Source organism: Emydura macquarii, unplaced genomic scaffold (assembly GCF_026122565.2).
Source record: "Emydura macquarii macquarii isolate MOO-44397 ecotype Brisbane River unplaced genomic scaffold, CSIRO-AGI_Emac_v2 contig_2676, whole genome shotgun sequence".
NCBI classification, from domain to species: domain Eukaryota; kingdom Metazoa; phylum Chordata; order Testudines; family Chelidae; genus Emydura; species Emydura macquarii.
The window spans coordinates 32,887,847-32,911,754 of NW_027132813.1; the positions used below are offsets into that span (position 1 = coordinate 32,887,847).

At 40.3% G+C, this 23,908-nt stretch overlaps 1 protein-coding gene across 2 annotated transcripts in view; it reads right to left on the reverse strand.

Annotated features, from left to right (window-relative positions):
- CCDC88A (coiled-coil domain containing 88A) overlaps nt 1-23,908 on the reverse strand; it is a 251,526-nt gene that overhangs the window by 23,323 nt on the left and 204,295 nt on the right. For both annotated transcript variants that reach the window (XM_067565171.1, XM_067565170.1), the window contains exons 22-25: nt 22,260-22,446; nt 15,465-15,610; nt 14,675-14,767; nt 14,232-14,446 (exon numbers count right to left, since the gene is read on the reverse strand). In XM_067565171.1, the coding sequence (XP_067421272.1) occupies nt 14,232-14,446; nt 14,675-14,767; nt 15,465-15,610; nt 22,260-22,446 (641 nt within the window). The remainder of the gene's footprint in view (nt 1-14,231; nt 14,447-14,674; nt 14,768-15,464; nt 15,611-22,259; nt 22,447-23,908) is intronic.

A 23,908-nucleotide genomic window follows, 5' to 3' on the forward strand; every position in this document is an offset into this window, starting at 1 on the left:
ATCTGCAAAAAGAGCATTACAATTACATCAATTATTATAAGAAGAAAAAAGTCACAAGTTACTCCTGCCCTTAGTTTGGAGTGCAGTGTAGCAGTAATTTGTTAATAGTGGACATCTGTGTCTTCATGTAGCATCATATAAATCTGTCAGCAGACTGCCAAGCATATAGCAGCCACATGCAAACAATGGAGGTGCAGTGCTTCATTTTGAACAGAAAGAAGTTCAGAAATCATTAATATGTACTTACAAATACCCAGGCCCCTGCTTCTTTTGCATGCATATGTGAAGGAGAGCAGAGCTACCAGCCATCCTGATTCACAGGTTTTACACATGCCTTGTCATTTGCCTCAATGTTTTGTTGAACCAAAGGCATGCTAGTAGCAGTTTAATATGTATGCAATTGCACACTGATTTTTCTATATTTTTAGACACTTCTGCTCCTTTTGTATTTATGATGCTAGGCCCGAAAAAACTAAGCGACTTTGCAAGTTGCATGGCCCAACTCTGACCTTTCAAGATATATATAGAAAAATACAATGGTAGTGAGGGTCATTCCTTATAAGTAGACTAGAGCTTTGATATGCAAGTGTATTGTTGGTGATAAACTGCTTTCCTGTCTATCACTGTTCTATTGATTAAGAGTTCAAAAGGAACATATGAACATTTAGATGGAACTTTGAATGTAACAATACTATTGTTTGTATTTCTCTTTGAAGTTTAAGTAGTAAATACCTGTAAATGGTTGTAAATGACCAATAACTTTGTGCTAATGTAACTAGTTACTGATATGCACAGGACATAGGAGATGTTACTTCAGAGTCCCAAGTAATCTATTAATTGTTCAAAGAGACACCTGCTGTCAGGAATATATCGGTCAGCCTGCATGAATCTAGTGGACTGATCCTTTTTATCTCAAATCTGTCCAAGCTTGTCAGGGAAAGTTTGGATTGCAAGATTGAGATCCCAGCACCAGCCTGGAATCAGCCTGCTAATTCTCATGGAAAATTTGAACAAACTCTGTACATGAACTATTTAGTCTTCATTTCTCTGGACTGGATTTCTAACAAAGTTCTAAACAAGGACTGATGACCCCCAAGCTGTTTGGGTAATTTCAGAGACTTTACAATTTAAGAATTTAGCAATTCAGTTATCATCTCTACTTTGAAACTGACCTAAGAGCTTTATTTTCATCTGTGTATGTATACTGACTTTTCAACCATTACTCTCTTCTCTTTTTTAAAAATAAATGTTAGTTTAGTTAATAAGAACTGGCTTTAAGCATGTATTTGGGTAAGATCTGAACTATTCACTGACCTGTTTGGTAATGTGTCTGATCCTTTGGGACTGGTAGAACTTTTTTACATATGATGGATAAAGATTTTCAGTAATCCCCATCATATTTGACTTGGCTGTCTGGGTACTAGCCAAAGGGCTGGATAATTTTAAGGGAACTGTATTTTATCTACTGAATGACCAGTGAGGTCATCAGAACCTGTTTGTTGCTGGCTTGGTATATCTTATGGAAGAAAAACCACCAGTATTTAGGGCTTTGCCTACCCCATTCTTTGCAATTTGCCCTGTTTAAGCTATCTCAGCATGACTCCCCTGGAGGTCAACGTCACAGTATTTCTCTGCACAAAAGGGGAAATATATCCTATATTTTGTTATATTTCTTTTTAGTTTGAAGAATGGTGGTTCAACAGAAAAATCAAAATGTTCCATTTCTGATACCACCATTATGCAGTATTTCTAATACTGCTCTATTATAAGAACTATTTCATATTAGAATTAATACAGCCATGTAAAATCACCATGAAATGGTACCATATCAAATAAATGTTTCTTAGTCACAATGACGGTGTAAAAATAATAAAATTACTAGCCTTTCCAAAAATGTTCACTGGTCCCAAATGAATGGGCAAATAGAATTTTGCAAGGCTGGATTAAAAGATGTTAGAAATAGCATAACTATTCAACTACTTAAATGGACATTGATAAGTAAAATTTTATCTATTAAAACATTCCTTTTATTATCCTTTGTAAATAAAGGCCAGGTTGTTTCTGGCCTCACACAGGAGTCCAAGTTGGGAGAGAATTTAAGGATCCCCCTGCAATCATGTACAACAGCCAGCCATAATATTGTGAAGGACTACAAGCACTGGTGTTATCCTTTACAAAGGAGGAGTAGCTGATTGAAAGTGGGTTATCACACTGCTTCCCCTCCATTTTTTGTAATCAGTCAGCACAGAGGGAAGTGTACAGTACACCACTTGGAAGTGTGGTGGAGCTCCTGCTGCAGCATGCACATCCCCAGAGATCTGGGAGGATATATGTTTGCTTCAACTAGATTTCCTTCAGAGGGTGTTGCTGCAACATGGCTCTATCAGTATAGCACTAAAATATTACAGTGAAAACAAAAGCTATACATTCTACAAATTCCATTATATGATTAAATTTGGTATCATCTCATATGCTTTAACATAGTGTTTCCCAAGGTCAGATCCATGGACTGGCGCTGGTCCCTGAGATCTCCTTGACACAGTTTAGGAAGGCAGCAAGCCAGTCCTTGGTATCAAAAAGGTTGAGAAACACTTCCATATGATCAACATGAAGAAAATATTCACAGTTCTAAAGTGCAATAGTATCTAGATCAGAGAGAAGCTGCAAATCCCTAATGTAAGTCAACTGTTCATGCCTTGGGGTGGGAAAAAGTAAGAGACAAAGGGAAGAAACACCAGTCAATATATGTGTTTCTCATATAGGAGAAAAGTACACTGAATACATGTTAAGCTTTAGATTGCTAATCATGTAGATATACTGGAGGCTACTCAACGTTCATAAGCTTTCCTGACAGTCTTTTAGCTCAACAATGAGGAGGGAATCAGATGAAAGCAATGTGAAAATGGACAATGATTGGCTAAAATAAAGTTCAGTGATCATTAAACCTTCCACAAAGAATGCATATATGTTGTTTATCTAGCTCTGTAAAAGGATACGGTTTTATTTAGCGGTCTGCCAAAAAAATGCATACACCACTATCGATTTTATTTCTTATTTTGCTGACAAATAAAGTATAAATAATTAGTTTTAGCACTAGTGACAGCAAAGTGAGGAACACACTGTAACACTAAGCACCCTTACATTCTCATCCCACACACTATTGTAATAACCTTGGAATAAAATATGCCTTATAAGGTGTCATTTGAAAACTAATAACACAATTATCATTAATATTCTTGTGTGATATATGTATGGGGTGGGTTTTAAGAGTGATGAATACATGCTGAAATTGCAACTAAAGTGTGTGTAAATCAGGTATGCCAAGGAGAGTTGGTAAACAGGTCCACACTACACAAAGGACTGTGTTTTTCCCACCTGGGAGTTACTTCCAAAGTACTTCGAAAGATCATGAGAATGTATTTACATTAGAGAGACAAGGCGGGTGTGTGATACACTGCATCCCGATATCCACTTTTACGGTGTAATTGTGTATCATTCATGTACACCCTTATAGTGTAATTATGTATTGTTTAATGCAAAGTATGTCATGTTAAATGTTTTTGGAATGCTCACGGCATACTGAACATTATTGTTATAGTAATATGTTTGTTGCAATGTCATGTGCATGGTTATGAGGCTTCGTTATGCAATAGTCCCAAATATGTGTCTCATAGTATGAGACTGATCTAGACAAAACTCTACAGAGCTAAAGAGCAATTCACGCCTCATTATGACTCGTATAGAATAACCCAGCTCAGCATTCCGAGAACGAAAGACTGGCCCAGATGTCAACAAATGAATCCACAAAGGACCACAGTGACTCAGGGCATGGAGGGAACCGTGCAAGGACCCTGTTTGTCACCTGACCCTGAAAGGGGGGCAGAGGTCCAAGAGGGGAGGCGAAGGAACATGTTAAAAAGGGGAAACATTTTGCTGTTTGCTCTCTCTTCCACCTCCATCTGCAAACACCACCAAACAACTGAAGTGCTGATCACAGGGGAGGGCCTAGATGGAGACAGAACAGCCAACCTGTGGTGAGAATCATCTAACTTTGTAAGGTTGCTGAAAGTGTTAGGATTAGTTTAGAATGCGATTTATTTTCTCTTGATCAAATCTGCTCTGCTTTCCTCTGACTCATAATCTTTCTGTACTTGTTTGTGTGTTTTACCTAAAGCAATGCATTTCGTTTATGGTGTGTTAGAGACTCCATTTGAAGTGACAAGGCTGGTGCATATCAATTTCTTTGTTAAACTGATGAACGTATGAGCTTGCACTGTTCAGTGGGCAGCACTGAACATTATAAAATGGAAATCCCTACTGTTGCATATGGGACTGGGGGTATTGCCTGGGGTCATATCATTGCATAATCCCACGAGTGGCTGGCTAGAGGCACTCACCCACTTAGTTGGGGGCAACTTGCTTGCTGGTGGCTGTGTGTGAGTTGCCCAGGAGTGGGAGTTCACACAGCAAAGCAGAGTAAGATAGGCTCTAGGAGTGGGGGGTTGGGGTGACACAGCGATTCACCAGTCCAGATTGCAGAGGGGAACATCACAGTGGCACAGTGAGCACAGGGTAAATGTACAGCTTGTTACTCTGAATGAAGTTCACTCTTTAAGCACTGATATTTGTGATTTTAAGTGAGCCTTAAGTGCAGTGGCTAAGATCAGTCAGGAGGTCACAATTTTGTTGTTTTCTGTTTGTTTATTTTGGGTGAGGAAAATAAGCAGGGGAAAACATAATAATGCCTACCAGTGAGGCAGCTGCAAAGCTGAAACTTGCAAGGCAGAAATCACAGGAGAAAGAGAAGGACCGCAAGTTTCAGAAGTGGCAGGCAGACATGAGGCTCAAGGAAGAAACTTCAGCCAGAGAAACAAAGTAGGCTGCAGAAGAGGCCATCCGTAGACGTGCCTTTAAATTGGCCATGGAAACTGAGGAAGCCACACTGGCATGCCTTAGAGCTAAAGGAGCAAGAAGCAACTTTTGCTGCAGTGGAGAAAACCAGGGAAGCTGAGGAGAGAGCCCACCAGTGAGTCATGGAGGACAAGGAGAAGGAGAGAAGATACTACCTGGAGATGATGGAACGATATGGGATGATCCCCCCAACATCTCCCTCCACTCCTAAAACACTCAGCTTTAATAAGCTGTGTCCTGCTTACAAAGAGACAGTCTGCATTGAGGAGTATTTCACTACTTTTGAAAAGCTCTGTGAAGTACACAAAATTCCTAAAGACCAACAAGTCCCCACCCTCATTGCAAAACTGTCTGATAAAGTTTTGTCTGTGTTTAATGAAATGTCAATTGAGGAAGCTTTAATGTATGCGGAATTTAAGAGCGCTGTCTTGCAAAGGTTTCAGATTACTCTTGATGTGTACAGAATGAAATTTAGAAATCTTAAGAGGGATACAGGCATGAGTCATAGCAAATATGTTTATAAATTGTGTGATTTGTTAAAGAAGAGGGTGAAGGGAAAAGGTGTTGAAACATATAATAAATTCTTTGATCTCATAACCCAAGAAAAGTTTCTAAGCATGCGCATAGATGATGTAAGGAATAGCCTGTGGGATAAAGATTTGAAATTTGTAATAGAAAAGTTCCAGTGGCAGATGCCTTTGAACAAGCACAGATGTCTATGGGCCATAAGTTTCAGAAGGAGGGGCATAAACCCAGTTTAAAAAGGGAATCCCCATGTTACCCCTGTGAAGAAGGAGGATGGATGGAGGGTAGGCAATCACTTCCCAAGAGCCCCTCCTCTCCTGGAAAACCCCACCATAAATCACCTGTGAAGGAGGATGATCCAAGGAGGTGTTAGAAATGCAATTTCACTGAGCATTTGAAAAATCACTGCCCACTGCTGAAGGGGGCTGACATCCCCCCACCCAGTCTAAGTGAATGCAGTGATCTTAACACCTCAAACTCCACAAGTACTCACCATTTACACGACTGGCTTTGTGGATGTTGGCTTTGCAGGGGGACAAAAGGAGTTCATCAAAGATATCAAGATAAATTGTAAGGAGGGTGTAGGATGGCAGGAATCTGGTGCAGAACTTTCTCTAGTCAGGCCAGGGTGGGTCCTAGAGAGCAACATGTTGCCTGGCCAGAAGGCATTAATCCAATTAGTGGAAGGTGGTAGGATTTGTGTACCTGTGGCTAGAGTGCAAGTATAATGTGAAGGCTTGGAAGGTAATCTAAGGGTGGGGGTGCTGGACAAGATCCCCACTGAAATGTTAATTGGAAATGACTTTCCACAGTTGGCTGAGGCCATTAAAGCAGTGACCTGCAGCCAGAGGGAGCATTATGGTGGGACCCGAGAGGAAAAGGATAAAATCCCAGCAACTGCTGGAGGAATGGGAGATAGTCTCCTGAAATCCTCTGCAGCATGCGGAAGCAACATGCTTCCATGTGGGGGGATGGTTGAGACCAGCTCTCACACTGCAGCTGGAGCCAGTGTCTCCTCAGGAAATGGAGAGAGTGAATTGCCTGCTAGGGAGGAAACTGTCCAGGCTGTAAACTGCCAGCAGGTTGCAGCTGAACAAGGGACAGACTCCACTGTAGGGAGCATAGGAAAATGTGCCCCAGAAGGGAACCCAGAGAAGGGTAATAGAAGCTTAGAACCCACTGAAGAGGAGGGTAGGGGTTTCCTTTAATCCTGCAGCACACGAAGCAGTATGCTTCCAAGCATGTATGGGGGGTGGGGGTGGTAGAGGCTTGCTCCTTCCCAACAGAAGGCAACATGCCCTAGGAGCAGGAGCAGGAGAGGTGTTGCCAGTGACTCAGGAAGCTGTCCCAGTTGTTGGTGGCAAAGTTTTGTGGCTAGACAAGGGACGGGTCCTGCTCTGCAGAGCATGGAGAAGTAATGTCTTAGAGGGGGTCCAGAGTAGGAAGCTAGGGAAGAATTGGTGGGAGTGCAGAAATGTCTTCTCACTGATCACTTGGGAGAGAATGCCAAGAACACAATGGCTGATTCAGGGTCTCTGCACCCAGATATTCAGCCTCTCTGCACCCAGATATTCAGCCTGGGGCTCAGTTTTTGAGAGGGCGCTGTGTGGCTGACTTTTTAGAGGGGAGCAGACATATAACTGATGTCTCACACATAAAAGAAGGGATGACAGAGACCATCCAAACATCTGTTTCAGTTTTTCAGGACGCTTACCCTGATATGCCAGAAAGTCCCTGGGCGCAGGAGGAAGGTAGTAGCGTGTCCCCCACTTGCAGGTACAACCCCCCATTCCTCATGGCAGCTGGGAGGCAGTGGCATCTGGTGGGAGCCGGGGACCCCTCTTGTCCTGCACAGGGGGTGCATGAGGCCTGGGGAGGGGAGGGCGCAAATGCAAGTATTGGCCCCTGGGTGCCGGAGACCCATGGTGCACCACTGAATGGCCCCATTTACATAGAAATCAGATAGGGTGATGTGAAGCCCACAGGAAGGGAAGGACAGAATGAGGTCATCCTGCTTCTTGAAAAAAGTTAATTGAATTTTGGAAGATATAAGCAAGGAAAGAAGCCATCCATCACTAGACAGATACAAGAGGCCAGAGCTCTTACAATCTGAGAAAGATATGTCCTTCAACAAAGGGGGGTTGAAGTCTCTGGAACTGAATATAGATGAGAAATCCAGTGAGGCAAAGATCTTTCACCTAAGACAACAAGTGCAGCAAGCACCTTGTACTTTTGTAGGTCTTGACTGAGGGAAAATCAGCCACAGCCAGGAAGAATAATGACTAGTGAAAGAAACCAGCTTGAACAAAGCCTGTATCTTGCTATATTAGGTTTTAGACTTTTAGATGTGTTTTTTTACTTTTATTTGCTTGTAACCCTTTCTAACTTTATTCCTTTTACTTAGCATCACTTAATCTATGTCCTGTTGTTAATACATCCGTTTTATTTTACTATAAACCAACTCAACTCTGTGTTTAAAAGGAAGAGTGTATTTACTCCAGTTAAGTTAATAAGTTGTGATGTGGTTTTGTCTCTTTACAGGAGCAATGAACCTTATTATTTCTTAGCTGTCCAGAAGAGGCCTGGACATTTCAGGGCACACAGTTCTGGGGAAATTTAGAATTGGGAATGTGTTGGGATCATCTTGCTGGTTGTAACCAAGGCTGGCAGAAGACAGAATGTGACTGGTGTGTTGCTGGCAGGCTGCTGGCATCCTAGTCTGCTTGACCAGTGCTGCTGCTATACACAGATACTTAGGGTGACCTGCTGGCAGGCTGGTTTGGAGGTGCCCAGCTTGGGAGCTACAGCACCAAAGAACTGTGAGGTACCCTGTGACACAACCCCTCACAGATCTGGACTGCCACCTGAATCCCATGACTCACACTCCTTCTTCTTTCTTATCGAGGAGATAATTGTATTATGGTTGTTTCTAACTGCATTTTGTTTTTTATCCAAACTGACAGTAAATTAACTTTGATAATGTGTCTTATAAAGCCTGTGTTTATTCTATAAAAAGTATAAAGTAAAACTTAAATAATTACAGTTAAGACAACAATTATCAATATTTCATGGTAATTCTTGTCTCAGAAAAAGATCCACAAAAAGGACTGGCTTGTGGCCCTCAGCAAAACTACAAAATGAGAGATTTAGCTGCAGATACTGATAGTGCCTAGCTCACTAAAGCAGTTATCAAATCTGCCCTTTGGTAGAGTCCGCTCTTCTTCTTGTTGGAATTACATGATTGTTGCTATGTATGGCATATGGCTGAAGCATTGCCTGAAAAATCCTTGTAACTGGTATGTGCAAGTGGAAGTGGCACTTGGCAGATATAAAGTAGATTTTAAAGATGTCCTGGAATCTTTTATGTAGTGTATCTGTTTTGACACTGAACTATGCAGGGTCCTCAAAGGGCATATCTTTTATTGCCTTTTGTACCCCCATTAATAAGGCAGAGGATTTTAGCCACAAAGACAAGAAGAACATTACAGTGGTTGCAACTATTCTCACATGCAACTGGAAGAATTCCTTTTCAAGGCTGTTTCATCAGAAAATTATCAAAAAGACAATGAACTATATCTAATTTTTTACAATTTATGACAAGACAGTCACCAAAGCTAGTCCAGTGCTTGGGTGATGAACTCACAGATGAAGGGCACCTTGAAGTTGATGTTGAACCTGAGAAAGACAGAAGTCATGCTGCTTAGTAGAGGTAAATATTTTCAGAGAGTTTGCAGCAGCTATGATCCATTATTCACTAGCTGAAGATGCACAATCATCATTGGTAAAGTTAGTTTGCTTCTTAGGAGTGAAAGTGGGGGGTAGGCCTAGTCCCTGAATTCCCAAGAACTGATGTCTCTGCACTTCAAGGGCTTCACCTGTGTTCCTGTCTCAATTCCCCTGGCAATGCTGCCTTGGTGGAGCCAAAGAAGCAGAACCACAGGAAACTTTTCAAGTACTGATGACCAAGGCTAGCAGGCAGCCAGGGAACAGCTGGGCAAGGTAATCTTCCAATGAGAACTCCTGACACATCTCCAGTCTCGCTCATGTCACTGAGTCATTACAAAGAATAGAATTGTTGTATGCAAATTAGTTGTAGAGGAAGTATGGTCGCTGACTGAATTATCTCTGATACCACAATAGCCACCTTAAGAGCTACTTGAGCTGTTGACCTGACCGTGTCTTTAGTCTATACCAATGGCTCTCAACCTTTCCAGACTACTGTACCCCTTTCAGGAGTCTGATTTGTCTTGCACACCTCACTTAAAAACTACTTGCTTACAAAATCAGATAATAATACAAAAGTGTTGCAGCACACTATTACTGAAAAATTGCCCACTTTCTCATTTTTACCATATAATTATAAAATAAATCAATTAGAACATAAATACTGTACTTACATTTCAGTGTGTAGTATATAGAGCAGTATAAACAAGTCATTGTCTGTATGAAATTTTAGTTTGCTAGTGACTTTGCTAGTGCTTTTTATATAGCCTGTTGTAAAACTAGGCAAATATCTAGATGAGTTGATGTACTCCCTGGAAGACCTCTGTGTACCCCAAGGGTATATGTACACCTGGTTGAGAACCACTGGTCTATACAATCATAACAATTAAATACAATGGTTGTTAATAACAGATTAATTAATTTTTTTTTCAAATATAGCCCATACACAAGATTTCAATGAATTTTAATTACTGTATATAGAGGAAATTTTGAAAAATCTGTGTTATTCCATTAAAAAGATAATTCTGAACAAAGAAAAGACTGGCACCAATGCTAAATTTCTTAAGACATTTTAAAACTAATTTTAACTCATAAGATAATTAACAGATTTACTTGTAAATTCCAAAAAATATTCTATATTTAAAGAGTAAGTGCTGAAAGTTTGTGGAAGATATGCTCCATTTTTAAATATAATAAAATGGATGAATCACTGCTTTAAGCACAAAACATAACTCAACCTTAGCCAGGAAACCTTGACTAGTGCCTCCATAATAAAGAATAGGAGAGTTTTCTGTCTCTAGATCCTGGGTTTCAGCCACTCACCAGGAGTTTTCTTAAATTTGTTATCAGGTGGAGTGTAGAAAAGCCTCCCTCTGTGGCTGACACTGAGGGGCTGACACAGCTACCTGGTGGGCAGGCACAGGTACCGCACTACTCACAAACCGGAAGTGCAGTGGTGGGACAGGAAGTATAAAAGCCAGGCCTTTCAGCTCAGTCAGGGTGAAGCTGCTGGAGGAAAAGGAGGTCTCTCTTGCCCAGGGCTGGGACTTGATCCCGAGCCCGACACCATTAAAGGGCCATTCGAGCTACCTACTGGCTGGAGCTTAGAGCCCCTGCCAGAGCTACTAGGCCCCCATGACTGGGAAGAGTGGCCTGCTGCTAACGATTTGGAGGCGCTGCCTACCAGAGCAGCCTGCACCCTCGCAATCTACACTGAGAAAGTGGACTACAACTTAGACCACAGGTATGAGGGCACAGAGGTGGAGGAAGTAGCCCAGGGATAGCAAACCACAGGCCGGCTGTGTTCAAGCCCTGGCAATATTCAGCGTGTTTCAGCTAGAGTCCCACTGATCCAGTGGCAGGATGCCCTGCCACTATTAGGGCCTGGACTGGGACACAATGGAGTTGGGGGGGCATGTGTCCCCCTCCCCCTGTCACCCCACCTCTGGTGAGGTAACCTTGTCCCACCCTGCCTGAGGACCTGAGCCCCAGACTGCTTGCTTTGCCTGCCTCGCCCTGATTGAGGGCCAGGGCTACTGACTCTTTGCCTACCCGTAGTGAAGTGGTGCAGCCTCCCTCTGAGGCAGACATCCCGGGTCAACCCCAATCTGTTACATGGAGAGACTGATGTTAAAGCCTAAGAAATAATCTGGAAATGAGGAAGATGGTGATACTTCCTCTTCTGAAGCCAACAAGGGCCTAGGAAAAGAGAGCAGTTGAGAGGAAGTCTCTCTTCAGCTCTTTTTCAGGGAAAAGACTTATGAATCTTTAGGACCCCAGAAAGGTAGTTGAGCCAACATTACCCAACAAAGCCAGGATCCCCACTTCATAGGGATAAAAGTGGATTTGAGGATCCCAAGTTATAGTCATTAGTAGGTTTACAGAATAAAACAATCTGAGAGGAGCAGAAAGCCCCTGAAGGCGAGGGATTCTAGGTGAACCTGAGGCTCCATCCATTACGATACCGACGTTGAACCTCAGCCATGGAACCTGCTTTTCCAGGACACTGTACTGAAACATGAAAACGAATTATTGTTGCAAAAGAAAATTCCTTGCCCAGAGCTACAGAAGAGAAAGATGACAGTTTGATTTGTCCACAAGCTGAGTTTCTCCTACTCACTTAGAATCCAACAGACCCCTCCAAAATGGGGATGAAAGGTGGGATGGGTGGATCTACCTACTCAAAGAATTCCAGTAATAGATGAGTAACTTCTCTTTCTCTTTTGAGGATTGTCAGTGGAGGTTCCCACTCTTGGAGATTCACAAAGAGCAACAAATCTCTAAGGAGCTAGAAATGAGGAGGATTATTTAACTGAATAATGATTATTGTAGAATTGCTCTCCTGGACTGGGCATCACATCACGAGGTCAGGCCAACAGTGATGCTGTGTAAAGATATTGACTGCAATCCAAGTAGCAGCTCTGCAAATTTCCAAAACTACAACATTCAGAAGGCATGTCCTTAAATCAGATGTGTTCATACTTTAATGGATCTGATTCCTCATTATCGCATGTAAGTTTGTATAAAGGCTCTAATCCACTTCGACAAGCATTGAGAGGAAATACTTTTTTCATATCCTACCACCATAAACCAGAAATAATCTGGGGGATTATGTATGGAATGGTGTTATTTGATTAAGGTACAAGATAAGAGCCTTCTTAGCAACTAGTCACTGCTTTGTTGAAGGTCATCTTAAACCCTGGTCTGTTTTTTTCATGAATGGATTTATGAAAGATTTAGTACAGTTAAGGACCTCTCGTTATACACAAGCAACTCTTATTAGCCCCACGTTTGAGGGGAGACTAATCCCCGAAGTGAGGACAAAATGAATGAAGGCAAGCAAAATTTAAAAAAATCTGTATTTATATAGGCAAGGGAAGTTGTAATTTTTTTAATCCGCTTCCTTCTTCTGATTAATTAACTTGTCATAGCACCCCACCAGAGCTACTATCTGTGTTATTTCTTCCAACAAAATAGTTTTTTTTATGTTTCTAAGATCCTTTGTACTGACTACAGCACTGTTTCCAAAGAAGTGCCAAGTGGCAGCTGGAGAAAAGGCTTTTGGGATGCATTTGGGTACAAAAGTCACTAGCTGCAGATGACTAACCAGAAATAGAATGGGAAGCAGGGCTCAGACTCTTCACAGCTCGAAAACAACAATTTGAGACTGGTTTATTATGATCAACTACAGCATTTCAAATACTATACCTGAGCACACTAAAATTTAGTACCTTTGACTACTAACAATTTTAGTTTATGTATGAAGCTCTTTCATGATTCCATTTGTTCTCTAACCTATCAGAAGCCTTATGGAGAATGCTCTGCTTCCTAAATTTACAACTGAACAATGAAAGCAATTACCATCACTAAGTCTCAAATGTACTATCTTCTTAATTTTTAAAAGTTAATTTAATTTTTAAAATTTCCTTAAAAATACCTGAAATAATACAGAATTTATTTTAGTTTTTTAAAATTTTTATTAACCTTGCACAGGTAAGTGCTAAAATAAAAAAACAGTAGGTGGGGGTTTAAATGATTTTAAATAAAGAAAATTCTCACCTGGGATGGAAATTGGAATATCAAATTTTAACCTTGTGTTTTGAAATCACTGAGAAATTACATTATGGGTACATTGATGCTTTATGTATAACATCAATATCTCACTGATAATAAATCTGTTAATTGATCAATAATGCAACTTGTTTAACATAGATTGTAATTGCATCACACAAATTACTTGCCACTGGAAATTTCATGACTTAAATTACTGATGAAACAAGTAAAGAAACAAGTAAAGGTTGCATAAAATACTGCCCTCTAGGCTATGTGCATCCTAACAGTTATGACAAAGTGGCTTGTTCAGGGTTAACAGTTCATGTCTGGCAAATGTCAATTCCTCCTATTTCAGGAACTTATCAGTCTATTTCTCCCTGTAGCTCTGCCTATCTCTAGTAACAATCTGTGCCCTTCTAACTGCTTATATCTCTCCACAGCTTATTCTATTCTCTATTATATTGTTGCCAAAACCCATAACCATGGAGTTTAAGAGATACTGGAGAAGCAATTCAGAGACACATGATCTTTTTAGCATCTAACGGTTGTTAGTATGGACACAGTATAGAGAGGCACAATTGAGGAGGGTGGGAGTTTCATGGGAATGAGAGAAAACAAACAAAGCAGAAGGAGGTGGATTAGGGAGAGAGGAGTGGTGCCATCTGACCTTCCATCTGAAGTTCTGATAGGCTAAATGCTATTATTCTGATCTACTAAGCCTACCTAATTTTGCATCCCTGAGATACTGAAGATTTATTTTAATATATTTAATTAGATTTACTGAAATGCTAAATTAGGGCACCTATCCATACACTCTAGGGGTCTGAGCCTGCACCACTGAAGTCAATGGGAGTTTTTCCACTGACCTAATGAGTGCAGGTCTTAAGAGCTCTTAAGATTACTTAAATATTTCCAACTGACTTGTTCTTTCATAAGTAGTTTTGAAGTTTTTAACCATATCTTGGAAATACATTTAACCAAACAATATTCCAAACTAAAATTGTTTTGTAACTACTCACTACTGCTCTTTTTGGCTCCCAGTGAATGGCCATCTTCAAGAGAGTTTGAGCCCACTGAGGAACTATCTTGACTGTCCTGATGAGGTAGCTGAAGAAATCCTTCACTGGATTCAGAACGGGTAGGTGTAAGAGTCAGAGATTTCAGACGCTCTCGATTAACTTCTTTCTTAGATTTTATGAATTTCCTCATTTTTAAAGCAATCCAGTTGCCCCTCCTGATATAACAAAATTAAATCCATTATTGCATTCATAATTCATTACTTTAATCCTTATAAAATGCATAATTTAAAAAATAATTTGTATGTATGTTTATCTACAGTATGTGGGCATGTTCTGCTCCCATGGAATTCCATGAGATCAACTTCAGTAGGAGCAGAACTGGGTCTTTAGCTTGTTTAAATTTGTGGTTATACTCATTTTCATAAAATATATTCAAGCAGTACCTTCTAGGAGGGGATGGCTCATAAAATTTATACTGATCCATAATCTTCTCCTCTAATTTCTCCTTTTGTCGTCGCAATTCATTTAACTTGTCACTGTAAACAGAAATTAATCAAAATTGCTATTTTAGAAGTTATGTATATATGTTTATATAATACTACATGTTTCTTTGCATTTTTAGGTATCTGAAAGCAAACTCTCTTTCACCTAAGAATAAACGGTAGCAGCATAAAAATTGCCAAGAAACAAAGGTCTCTAAGTAATAAAGAGGGTGAAAGAGAAATATGGAAAACATGGTGCAAAATTATACCTAAATGAACAGATTTTAAAGACTTTCATGGGCCATTTATGGTCTTTAATATGATGTAATACTGTAGTTTATGAATACAGCATGCACATGTAAGGTACAATAATGTAGTATTTTAAAACACTATTTTTACTGCTAAAAGAAGTAAAAAGCTCTCTACTGGAAAAAGCAACACAATTTTCAAAGGACTCTGGGATGCTTGTTTGAAGTTGAAGGAGGAATAAATAATTTTTATCATTAGTGCTACATACTATAAATACTATGTATTTTTAAATATTTTTGAAAAATTTTTAAAAAATGAACATTTCTGGTTGTGATTATCAGCAACTCCGCTATAATTCAATTACTATGTTTGAAGAAAAAACACAAGAAAATAGTATGAGTATCCTTTAATGTGTCAGCCAGTAGAAGCTGTTTTTTAAAAAATTTGTAAGCTTGCAGTGTCATATTTCTGAACAGTGGTTTCATAATTTTGGTATACCTACATGTACTGTCTTTGTTCAACGTGGAATAGATCCTTGCTTTCCATATTCTGCTCCAGTAATGTTCTATTCTGTAGCATTAATGTCTGAATTTGATCTAGTAGATGTCTGTTTTCTTCCTCCAGGTTTCCTTTAAGCTGGCTAAGCAACTATTAAAATGTACAAAACAGGACTTAATGTAAAACTGAGCAGATTGCCTGATTTACAGGGTTATATAGACAATATAAGCAGGACCCACAAATTCAGGCAAAAGACAGCAAGAGCAAGTAAATCAACTCAGAAGTGTTTCTTTTGACATTTTTAAAATTTAGTTAATTGGCTGAATTCACTTTAACTAGCAGAGCAATCGTATTTGTAATAGAAAAATATCTTACTTATATAGGAATCAAGAAATTATTTTTGACAAACTCCTGACAATGAATTCCAGGACATACATTGCAAAAATAAAAATAAGCAAATTTCCTTTATTTTTTAGATGAGTTTTAAGGGTATTAAGTTGCTGCAGAAGAATACTGTGGCACTGGTAAAATAGCTTATTGCCAAGGAGACACTAAGAGAAGCTGAAGAAGCGTTTAAAGTTCATTCTGTAGATAGTTTCAATTATGCTTTCTGCAGGACCTTTTTGGGGAAAAAATCCACTCAACCTTAAATGGTGTCTTCTGCCAGGGATGCCACTGCTACATTAACTATAGAGAAGATCAAGAAGAAATCTCTGGGTTGTTCGGTAATGCAGAATTTCTGGGCTTGCTGACTAAGGCTACATTTACACTGACAGCGGCAAAATCGCTGCCACCAGATTGATCTTTCAGGATCGGTTGAGCGGTCAGTGAGACCCACTCAACTGATCAGGAAGTCGACTGAGTAAGTCCACCCCCTCAAGTAGCCTAGCGCTGAGTCGACGGGAACAGGCTCAGCACAGTGTGAACAGCGCGCAGAAGGGAAGCTGAGCAGTCGACATCAGTTACGCAAACTACTCTGCGTAGTTTGCGTAACTCCCGTCGACTGCCGCCGAATCACGCGGTCAGTATGAACCAGCCCTAAGCCTTTCCCTATGGTTGGGTGTTTCCCATTCCTCCCTAATGATTTGCCTGAAGGATGAATTGCAGGGAGACAATTGTCTTAATTTTGGATAGAAGATTTAGCTTGTTTGTCTTATTTCTTTAGTGGCTATTTCCTTCCTCCTCATGATGTCAAACATATCTGAGACCAAGAACCTTTCTGGATTCTCTAGTTAGTGGTTATACAGTGAAACTGACAGTTCAACTACTATGGAGACAGGCTGAAACTTATGACTTTTTTTGTTTTACTTTATTTTTGACTTTTAGAAGATGAATCATCATCAAAGGACCTGTCCCTTTTCTGACTGACCAATTTCCCCACAGCTTCCCTGTGACCTAAAGTTCATGGAGGGAGGAAGAGAAATGGGACAGATGAGGGGAAAAGGCATCTTGTTGCTCCTGTACTCACCATCCTCCAATATGTATTTTAAAAGGTAATGTTAAGAGTACAGATCCTTCTTTTGTGAAGGAAAGTCAGATAATAGACCAGACTCCTTGCCTAGGGATTCAATTGCCCACTTATGCAGGGAGCCTTAACAGATTTCTTTTTTTGTTTTTTGGACTGGAGTTGGGGAATTTTTGGATTCAGCACTGAAGACTCTCTGGTGAGAGGGGGCCAGTGTGCTCAATCCATGAAGAAGACTGACCTTCCTTTGTGGAGGTTTCCTTGGAGGAGTCTTGGCCTGTGCACAGGAAATGAAAGACCCTAGCGTGCCATCTAGATTTTTGAGTCCCCTTCCCCTGGTAAGTAAGGGTCCACAGATTTTGAACAGCTATGGCAGAGCTCTTCTGCAGCTTTTAAGAGAATCAGGAAACAGAGCCCCAGGAAAATTTGATTCCTGAGGAACTAGGATAGGCTAAGAAAAGATTTTGCTCACCAATGTCTCTAAATAAGCTTTAAAACCCTGAATGCTAATGAACAAAGGTAGAAGCACTGAACTGCCACTCTGTTTGGATTACCCATCCAGAATCTAGCTGCATGCCTGGAAGGAGGTAGGATCCCCCTTGAGAGCCCATGGACAAGTCTGAATGGCCTCTGGGATTTTCAGGAAAAGAAAGACCATCCCAAATATCTTGGACTGGAAAAGGTCAAAATCCACGAAAAAATTATTCTAAAATTATTTTATAATCTTAAAATTTGTACTACTGTTTCATTTTTCTAACATATCTCCTATATTTAGTCAAGAAAATTGTCTAGCACCTTGCAATCGTGATACAGCCAAAAAGGTTCACGTAGCTACATTTAATAGTTCACAGAATCAACATTTACAGTGACTCTCAGAAACCTGCAGCTATTAGCATTCTGATTCCCTACTGATTTCTTAATTTCTATTAAACATTAAACTGCATTACTAACTGTCTATTTATTTCTCTATCCATCTGCGATGGAATGTACCAGCCCCACACTGGACCAAAAGGGGTTAACCCCATATTGTGGGCACAGGAAGCCATGCCCCCCTCACACTGCTGGGCATTCTCCAATTGGTGCCTCTGTATAAAAGGGAGCAGCTCAGCTCAATCGCTGAAAAGAGAGGACACACATTGCAAGCTCCCTCTCAGGAGCTGCTGTAGCCCCCAATGGCAGAGACCAAGTGTGCTGAGACCCAGGCAAATACCCAGCTGCCCGCGGAAGTCCAAGAGGAAACAGAGTTGCTGGCACCTTTGCAAGCCAGTGACCCCAGAGGCTCAGGAGACCTGCCGATGGCAACGCTGGAAAATGGGATAGGAAGTAACCTAGGAGAACTAGACATTGCTTTGGTTGGGGAACTAGAACAAAGGTAGCATGTTTCAGATGGATCAACCTAGTGGCAAATCCATTCACCACTATCAGGGGTATGGATTGGGACCTGGTAGAGTAGGGAAGGCCCGGGTTCCCCTACTCTGGCTGCCACCCATCTGAGTGGTGGCACACTCCCTGCTGGCCGCTAGACTAGAAGGGCAACCATATTGACTCTAGCTATTAGGCCACATGGCCCTTACTAAGAGGACAGCCATATCAACTCTAGCCACCAGGCCCTGCAGAGGAAGACAGCCATACTAACTCTGGCCATTAGGCCACACAGTCCTGACGAGGAGGGCAGCCACATTGACTCTAGTTATTAGGCCATACTGCCCTGAGGCGAAGGATGCTCATTTGGACTCAGCTATGGGGCTACAACAACCCTCCCCATTCCTCAAAGGGTGATGGGGTGTACCAGCCCCGCAACACCACCCCATGCTCACTATCACCATTGAACTCTTTAAAATAATTCCAGAATACATGCTCAGTTGAAAGTGGAATTTTGTCTCCATGGATATAATGATGGAATAATACTGGGCACGAACTATATCCTATGAGAGTTTATTCCAGTCCAGTCACATCTTGCTTTTAGTAATAAAGAACTTAATTGTGGTCTATCCTATATGCCAGTATACGGGAGTAAGAGGGTGTTATAATAATTGGGCCTCCAAATTTATCTTAACTGTGGTGAGCTCAACCATGAGAAGTGAGTTAAAATTTATAAAATGTCACAATAACCTGTACCAATAAATGTTGATGGGAAAAGATGCAAAAGGGAGAGAGACTGTATTAGTCCAAACAAAAAAGGCCTACTTTCAAGGACTGGATTAAAATCATGTTTAGTAAACAAGAGAAATGTGGAAGCAGAAATCAATGGACCAAAACTGATATCTCAGAAATTAGGCCAAACTGGTGAACAAAATAACAAGGGAATGGGTTATTCTACCCATCATTTCTTTTTTGGGTTCTTCAAAAGAAAAGACTTTGGGGAAATAATTAGCAGAAGACAACAACTGCTGGCTGGGAGATGAGTGGACAGGAAAGGAGCAAGGGCTGCCACCTCTACTGTCTCCTGGGAACCCAGGATCCACTGTGTTACTGTTGTGCCTTCATCATTCTAATTCCAAGAGATATCCTGAGCAGGGCGGGTCAGAGAGAGAGACAGGATCCAGATGATATTGCCATATCCACCTTTACTGGCTTCAGTTAAATCCCAACCAGCACCTGGGAAATGACACTGTCTCCTCTCCTCTCCTCTCCCCCCACCCAATATGTCCTTTTACTCCTCTACTTTATTTCTTCTTTCCTATCTGTCTCCTTTTGCCTTCTGTCTAATAAAAATCTGTTGTAGCTGGCCAATACTGCGTATTTTGCAATACTGCTGTAATCCTCTGACCAGAGAGGCAACTCAAAGCAACACCCTAAACAGCCTGACATTATACAGGCTGTATAGTGGTACAAATTTTCCAGGTCTCAGAGTGGCTATTAAGACCAAGTGCCAAGTCTATGTTTTTCCAACAGTAAGGTTGCAAGTGACTCAACGTGAAAGACAGAAGCTGCATTTTCTCTCGTTATTCTTTTCACTTCTTTTTTGTGTGTGTGTTTGTCTCGTTTTGTTTCAAGGAAACAGGATCGGACTTTTACAGCAACAACAGCTCCTCCAGCGCAGCTCAACTAACTTTTTCTTTTTTCTCTTAAAAAAACCAGTTATTACCATCTAAAAAACTGTCAAATAGGGGAGTTTTCCTCTAAAACCTCTCTCCAGGTAAAGGGAAAAAAGTGCTGTTAAAACAAAATCAGCATTTAATACTTTATACTTCAAGTGCTTTAATTTGTTCCTTCTTTTTTTGTACCTATGTTAAACGGATTTTTAATGATGATTTTGCCATTGTACTAAAACAGGCTGAGGTCTCTGTATACCAAACCCCGAACCTTGTTTAAAACTGTTGGGCAGAGATTTGGTCATGTTAACACCTTTGACTCTTTGGACTCACCTTTTCCATCTAAATTAATACAACAGGAAGTAAGGTACTCACTTATTTTGTTGTAACAGTTACATGCACCATTGTTCATAACAAAGGAGGAGGAGCAGGCTCTGCAGACACACCCAACTGTGTAGGTGGGAAGAAAGTAGCAGAGAATGGGTGAAGCCTTACTTCTCCCACCTCCAAACATATAGGGATGTCTACACTGCTGCGGCGGCAGGCATTGATGCAGCAGCATTGATTGAGTGGGTCTGTATAGACCTGCTAAGTCGATCAGAGAGAGCTCTCCAGTCGACTCAATTAGTCCACCTTCCTGAAAGGCAGAAGGCAGCGTCAACGGGAGAGCATCTCCCGTCGATGCAGCGCTGTGAAGACACCATGGCAAGTCAATGTAAGTATGTCGAAGGAAGATATGCAAACTATGTTATGAGAGCTTGTGTATCTCCCTTGGCCGCCAGTATAGACCACCCATAGCCGCATTAGTGGATCATCAGATGTATGCTGTGCTAGAGGATGCAAAGTTTAATTCATCCCCAGGGCAGTGAGGAAACCCGGAGAGAGACTGAACAACGTGCAGCTCCATGCTCAGGGCAGATTCTTAACTCATGATCTAGCCTAATGATTTACTCTTGTTAAAAGTTGTATGAATAAATGCGATTATTTAGCCATAAACCCTATACTGAACATCTTCCTTTTTAAAGTTATAGCCTCACTTAGTGAAATCTTTTTGAACAGAAGAAGATTGGTCTTGTGGCTAAGCCAAAGAAGTGGGTCTTAAGAGACTTGCAATCAGATTTCCTATGGGAAACTTGGTAAGTCAGTTAATCTACCTGTACTTCAATTCGCACTATGTAAAATGGAAATTATACTACTGTCTTTCTCCACCCTCTCTCTATCTTGTCTATTCAGATTTTAAGTTCTTCAGGACAGAGACTGTCTGTATGAATATTGTCTACCACAATGGGGTCATGATTTTGGTTGATACCACTAGGTGCTACTCTACTAATAAAAATAACAATTAGCAATTATAAGGACTTATACTCAGAGTGTACTGTCACATCATATATATCAATTAACTTTGTCCTTCCTAATTTACCCAGAAGTTTCCATAACAATAGAAGGCAGCAAATGTATGGTTATTTTTCTTCTGTTGAAGCAAGAACCTGTCCACTGACATGGATTGCTTACAGGCATTTAAATTAGAAGCTGAGGAGGGCATGCACACCTTTAGTGTTATATAAACAAACAAATTTTGTTTTCCTTCTGAGGAACAACACAAATAGCTCTCTGTAAAATTTGTGACAAAGATATAAGCATCCCACTTGACAAAGATCTTGTCCACTACTTTATGGTTCATGAATCAGTTTTTATGACACTGTAATTGTATTAGATTGTAAATTCTTCATAGCAGTGATATTTCAGAGGCTTATATCTTGGTCAGATTTGGGCGGATCTTCAAGGGGATGGCAAAAGACACATCTCTGCCACCAGGATGACCTTCCTGCCAAATTTCAAGTCCCTGTTCCAAAGCAGGAAGGTGCTAGAACTGTTCATTGAAACAGTTGTAAGAATTTTTAAAATGGACAAAAACTTATTTTTCCCTTAACCTTATTCTTGGAAAAAACAGATTGTTTTGGCTGAAGCTTTAAAAAAAAATTGAGCCTAAGGTAAACATCCAGGAGGGAAAATTTCAGCCAAAACATTTAAAATTTGGCAAAGATATAAGCAACTGAATATAGGGTCTTATAATGGGAAATGGTGGGCAACCTTAATGACAAGTGACAGTACAAGCAGCATCTAAAATGTAAAATTAAAAACATGCAAGAGGCAGGTTCATTTTTCTTCTTGACAGTTATTTCAGAACTGTCCAACTGCCTATAGATACATTAATAAAAAGTCTAACACATTGCATAATATTATCTGAATTTACAATGCTATAATAACTAAAGTATTAATAGAAGAGATTCTAACTTACCTCACACTGATTATTCAGTTTTGTAGATGTAATATCCAGTTGTTGGTACTGTTCTTTCAGTTTAGAAAATTCAGCCTCTAATCGTGTTTGCTCTAGTTTGGAATTGTTCAATAAGCTTTTCAAATTCTTATGGTCCGTTTGAAGAACTTCATTCTCTCTCAAAAGCTGACTATATGTATGATTTAGCCTGTAATTAAAAGATGTCATATAAGAATATATGTAGACAAAAAAGATATGTATTTTCAACCAGAATTCTGTTTAAACCATGTACCTTCCATAATTCTATGCTATTTGTAACATGGGTGACACACAAGCTTTGGAAGAATATATAGTAGAACCTCAGAGTTACGAAACCAGAGTTACAAACTGACTGGTCAACCACAAACCTCATTTGGAACCAGAAGTACGGAATCAGGCAGCAGCAGAGATTTAAAAAAAAAAAAAAAAAAAGGGGGGGGGGAGGGGGAGGGGGGGGAAATACAGTACAGTAGTGTGTTTAAACGTAAACTACTAAAAAAAAAAAAGCAGCAGTTTTCTTCTGCATAGTAAAGTTTCAAATCCGTATTAAATCAATGTTCAGTTGTAAACTTTTGAAAGAACAACCATAACATTTTGTTCAGAGTTATGAACATTTCAGAGTTATGAACAACCTCCATTCCCAAGGTGTTCTTAACTTTGAGGTTCTACTGTATATGCTAATACACCGTCTCTAGTCACCAGTCTGTTTAGATCAAGATATTCTGTTCTATGAAAATTCAATTCTCATTAAGAGATAGGAAGAGTGATTGATTGATTTCTGGGAAATAATATTATTACAGAATTCAAATTGTAGGCAAGTACTTTATTTTTAAAAGAAAATTATCTTTCATATTTTAACTCTATGCTTGGAAAAAACACAAGGTTGCTGAAAGTTTCTATACAGTTAAAAAAGGAAAAAATTTAAATGACATTTTTTAAACAAAGTAACTATATTTAAGAGTCCAATTCTCATCTCAAGTAAAGGACAATAAAAGCAAAACAGCGGTTTTCAGTAGTACACTAGATCCTGTTAAACTGTGGAACCAGACCATAAAAAGAAGGAAACTGGCCGCACAGGAGAGTGAGACACTCCATTATTTGGAGTAGAAGCCACATGCAGGAGGTGGGATCCTTCACTTTTTAGAGGAGTCTGACCTAAGCCCAAAGAAGGCTCAAGAGTGGTGAGGAAAATGAGGCAGGGAAATGTGTATGTACTTTATTGCTTTGGATAAATCTGTAGATTTCTTGTACTAGCTAAAAAAAGATGGTTACTAATTTTTCCGTAACTAATGTTCTTCTAGATGTGTTGCTCATGTCTGTTCCAATGCAGGTGCACGCGCGTTGTGGATACCATCGCTGGAAGCTTTTTCCCCAATGGTCTTTGCCAGGTTGGCTCTGGTGCCTCATGATGTGGTATGCAGGCCGCCCCCTCAGTTCCTCCTTGCTGGCTACTGCAACAGAGGGGCAGGTGAGCGGGTCTTGGAATAGACATGAGCAACACATCTCGAAGAACAATAGTTACGGAAAAGTTAGCAACCATTTCTTCTTCATCGAATGCTTGCTTTTGTCCATTCCAATGTAGGTGACTCCCAAGCCATGAGTTAGAAAGTGGGACTGGAGTTTCGTTTTGA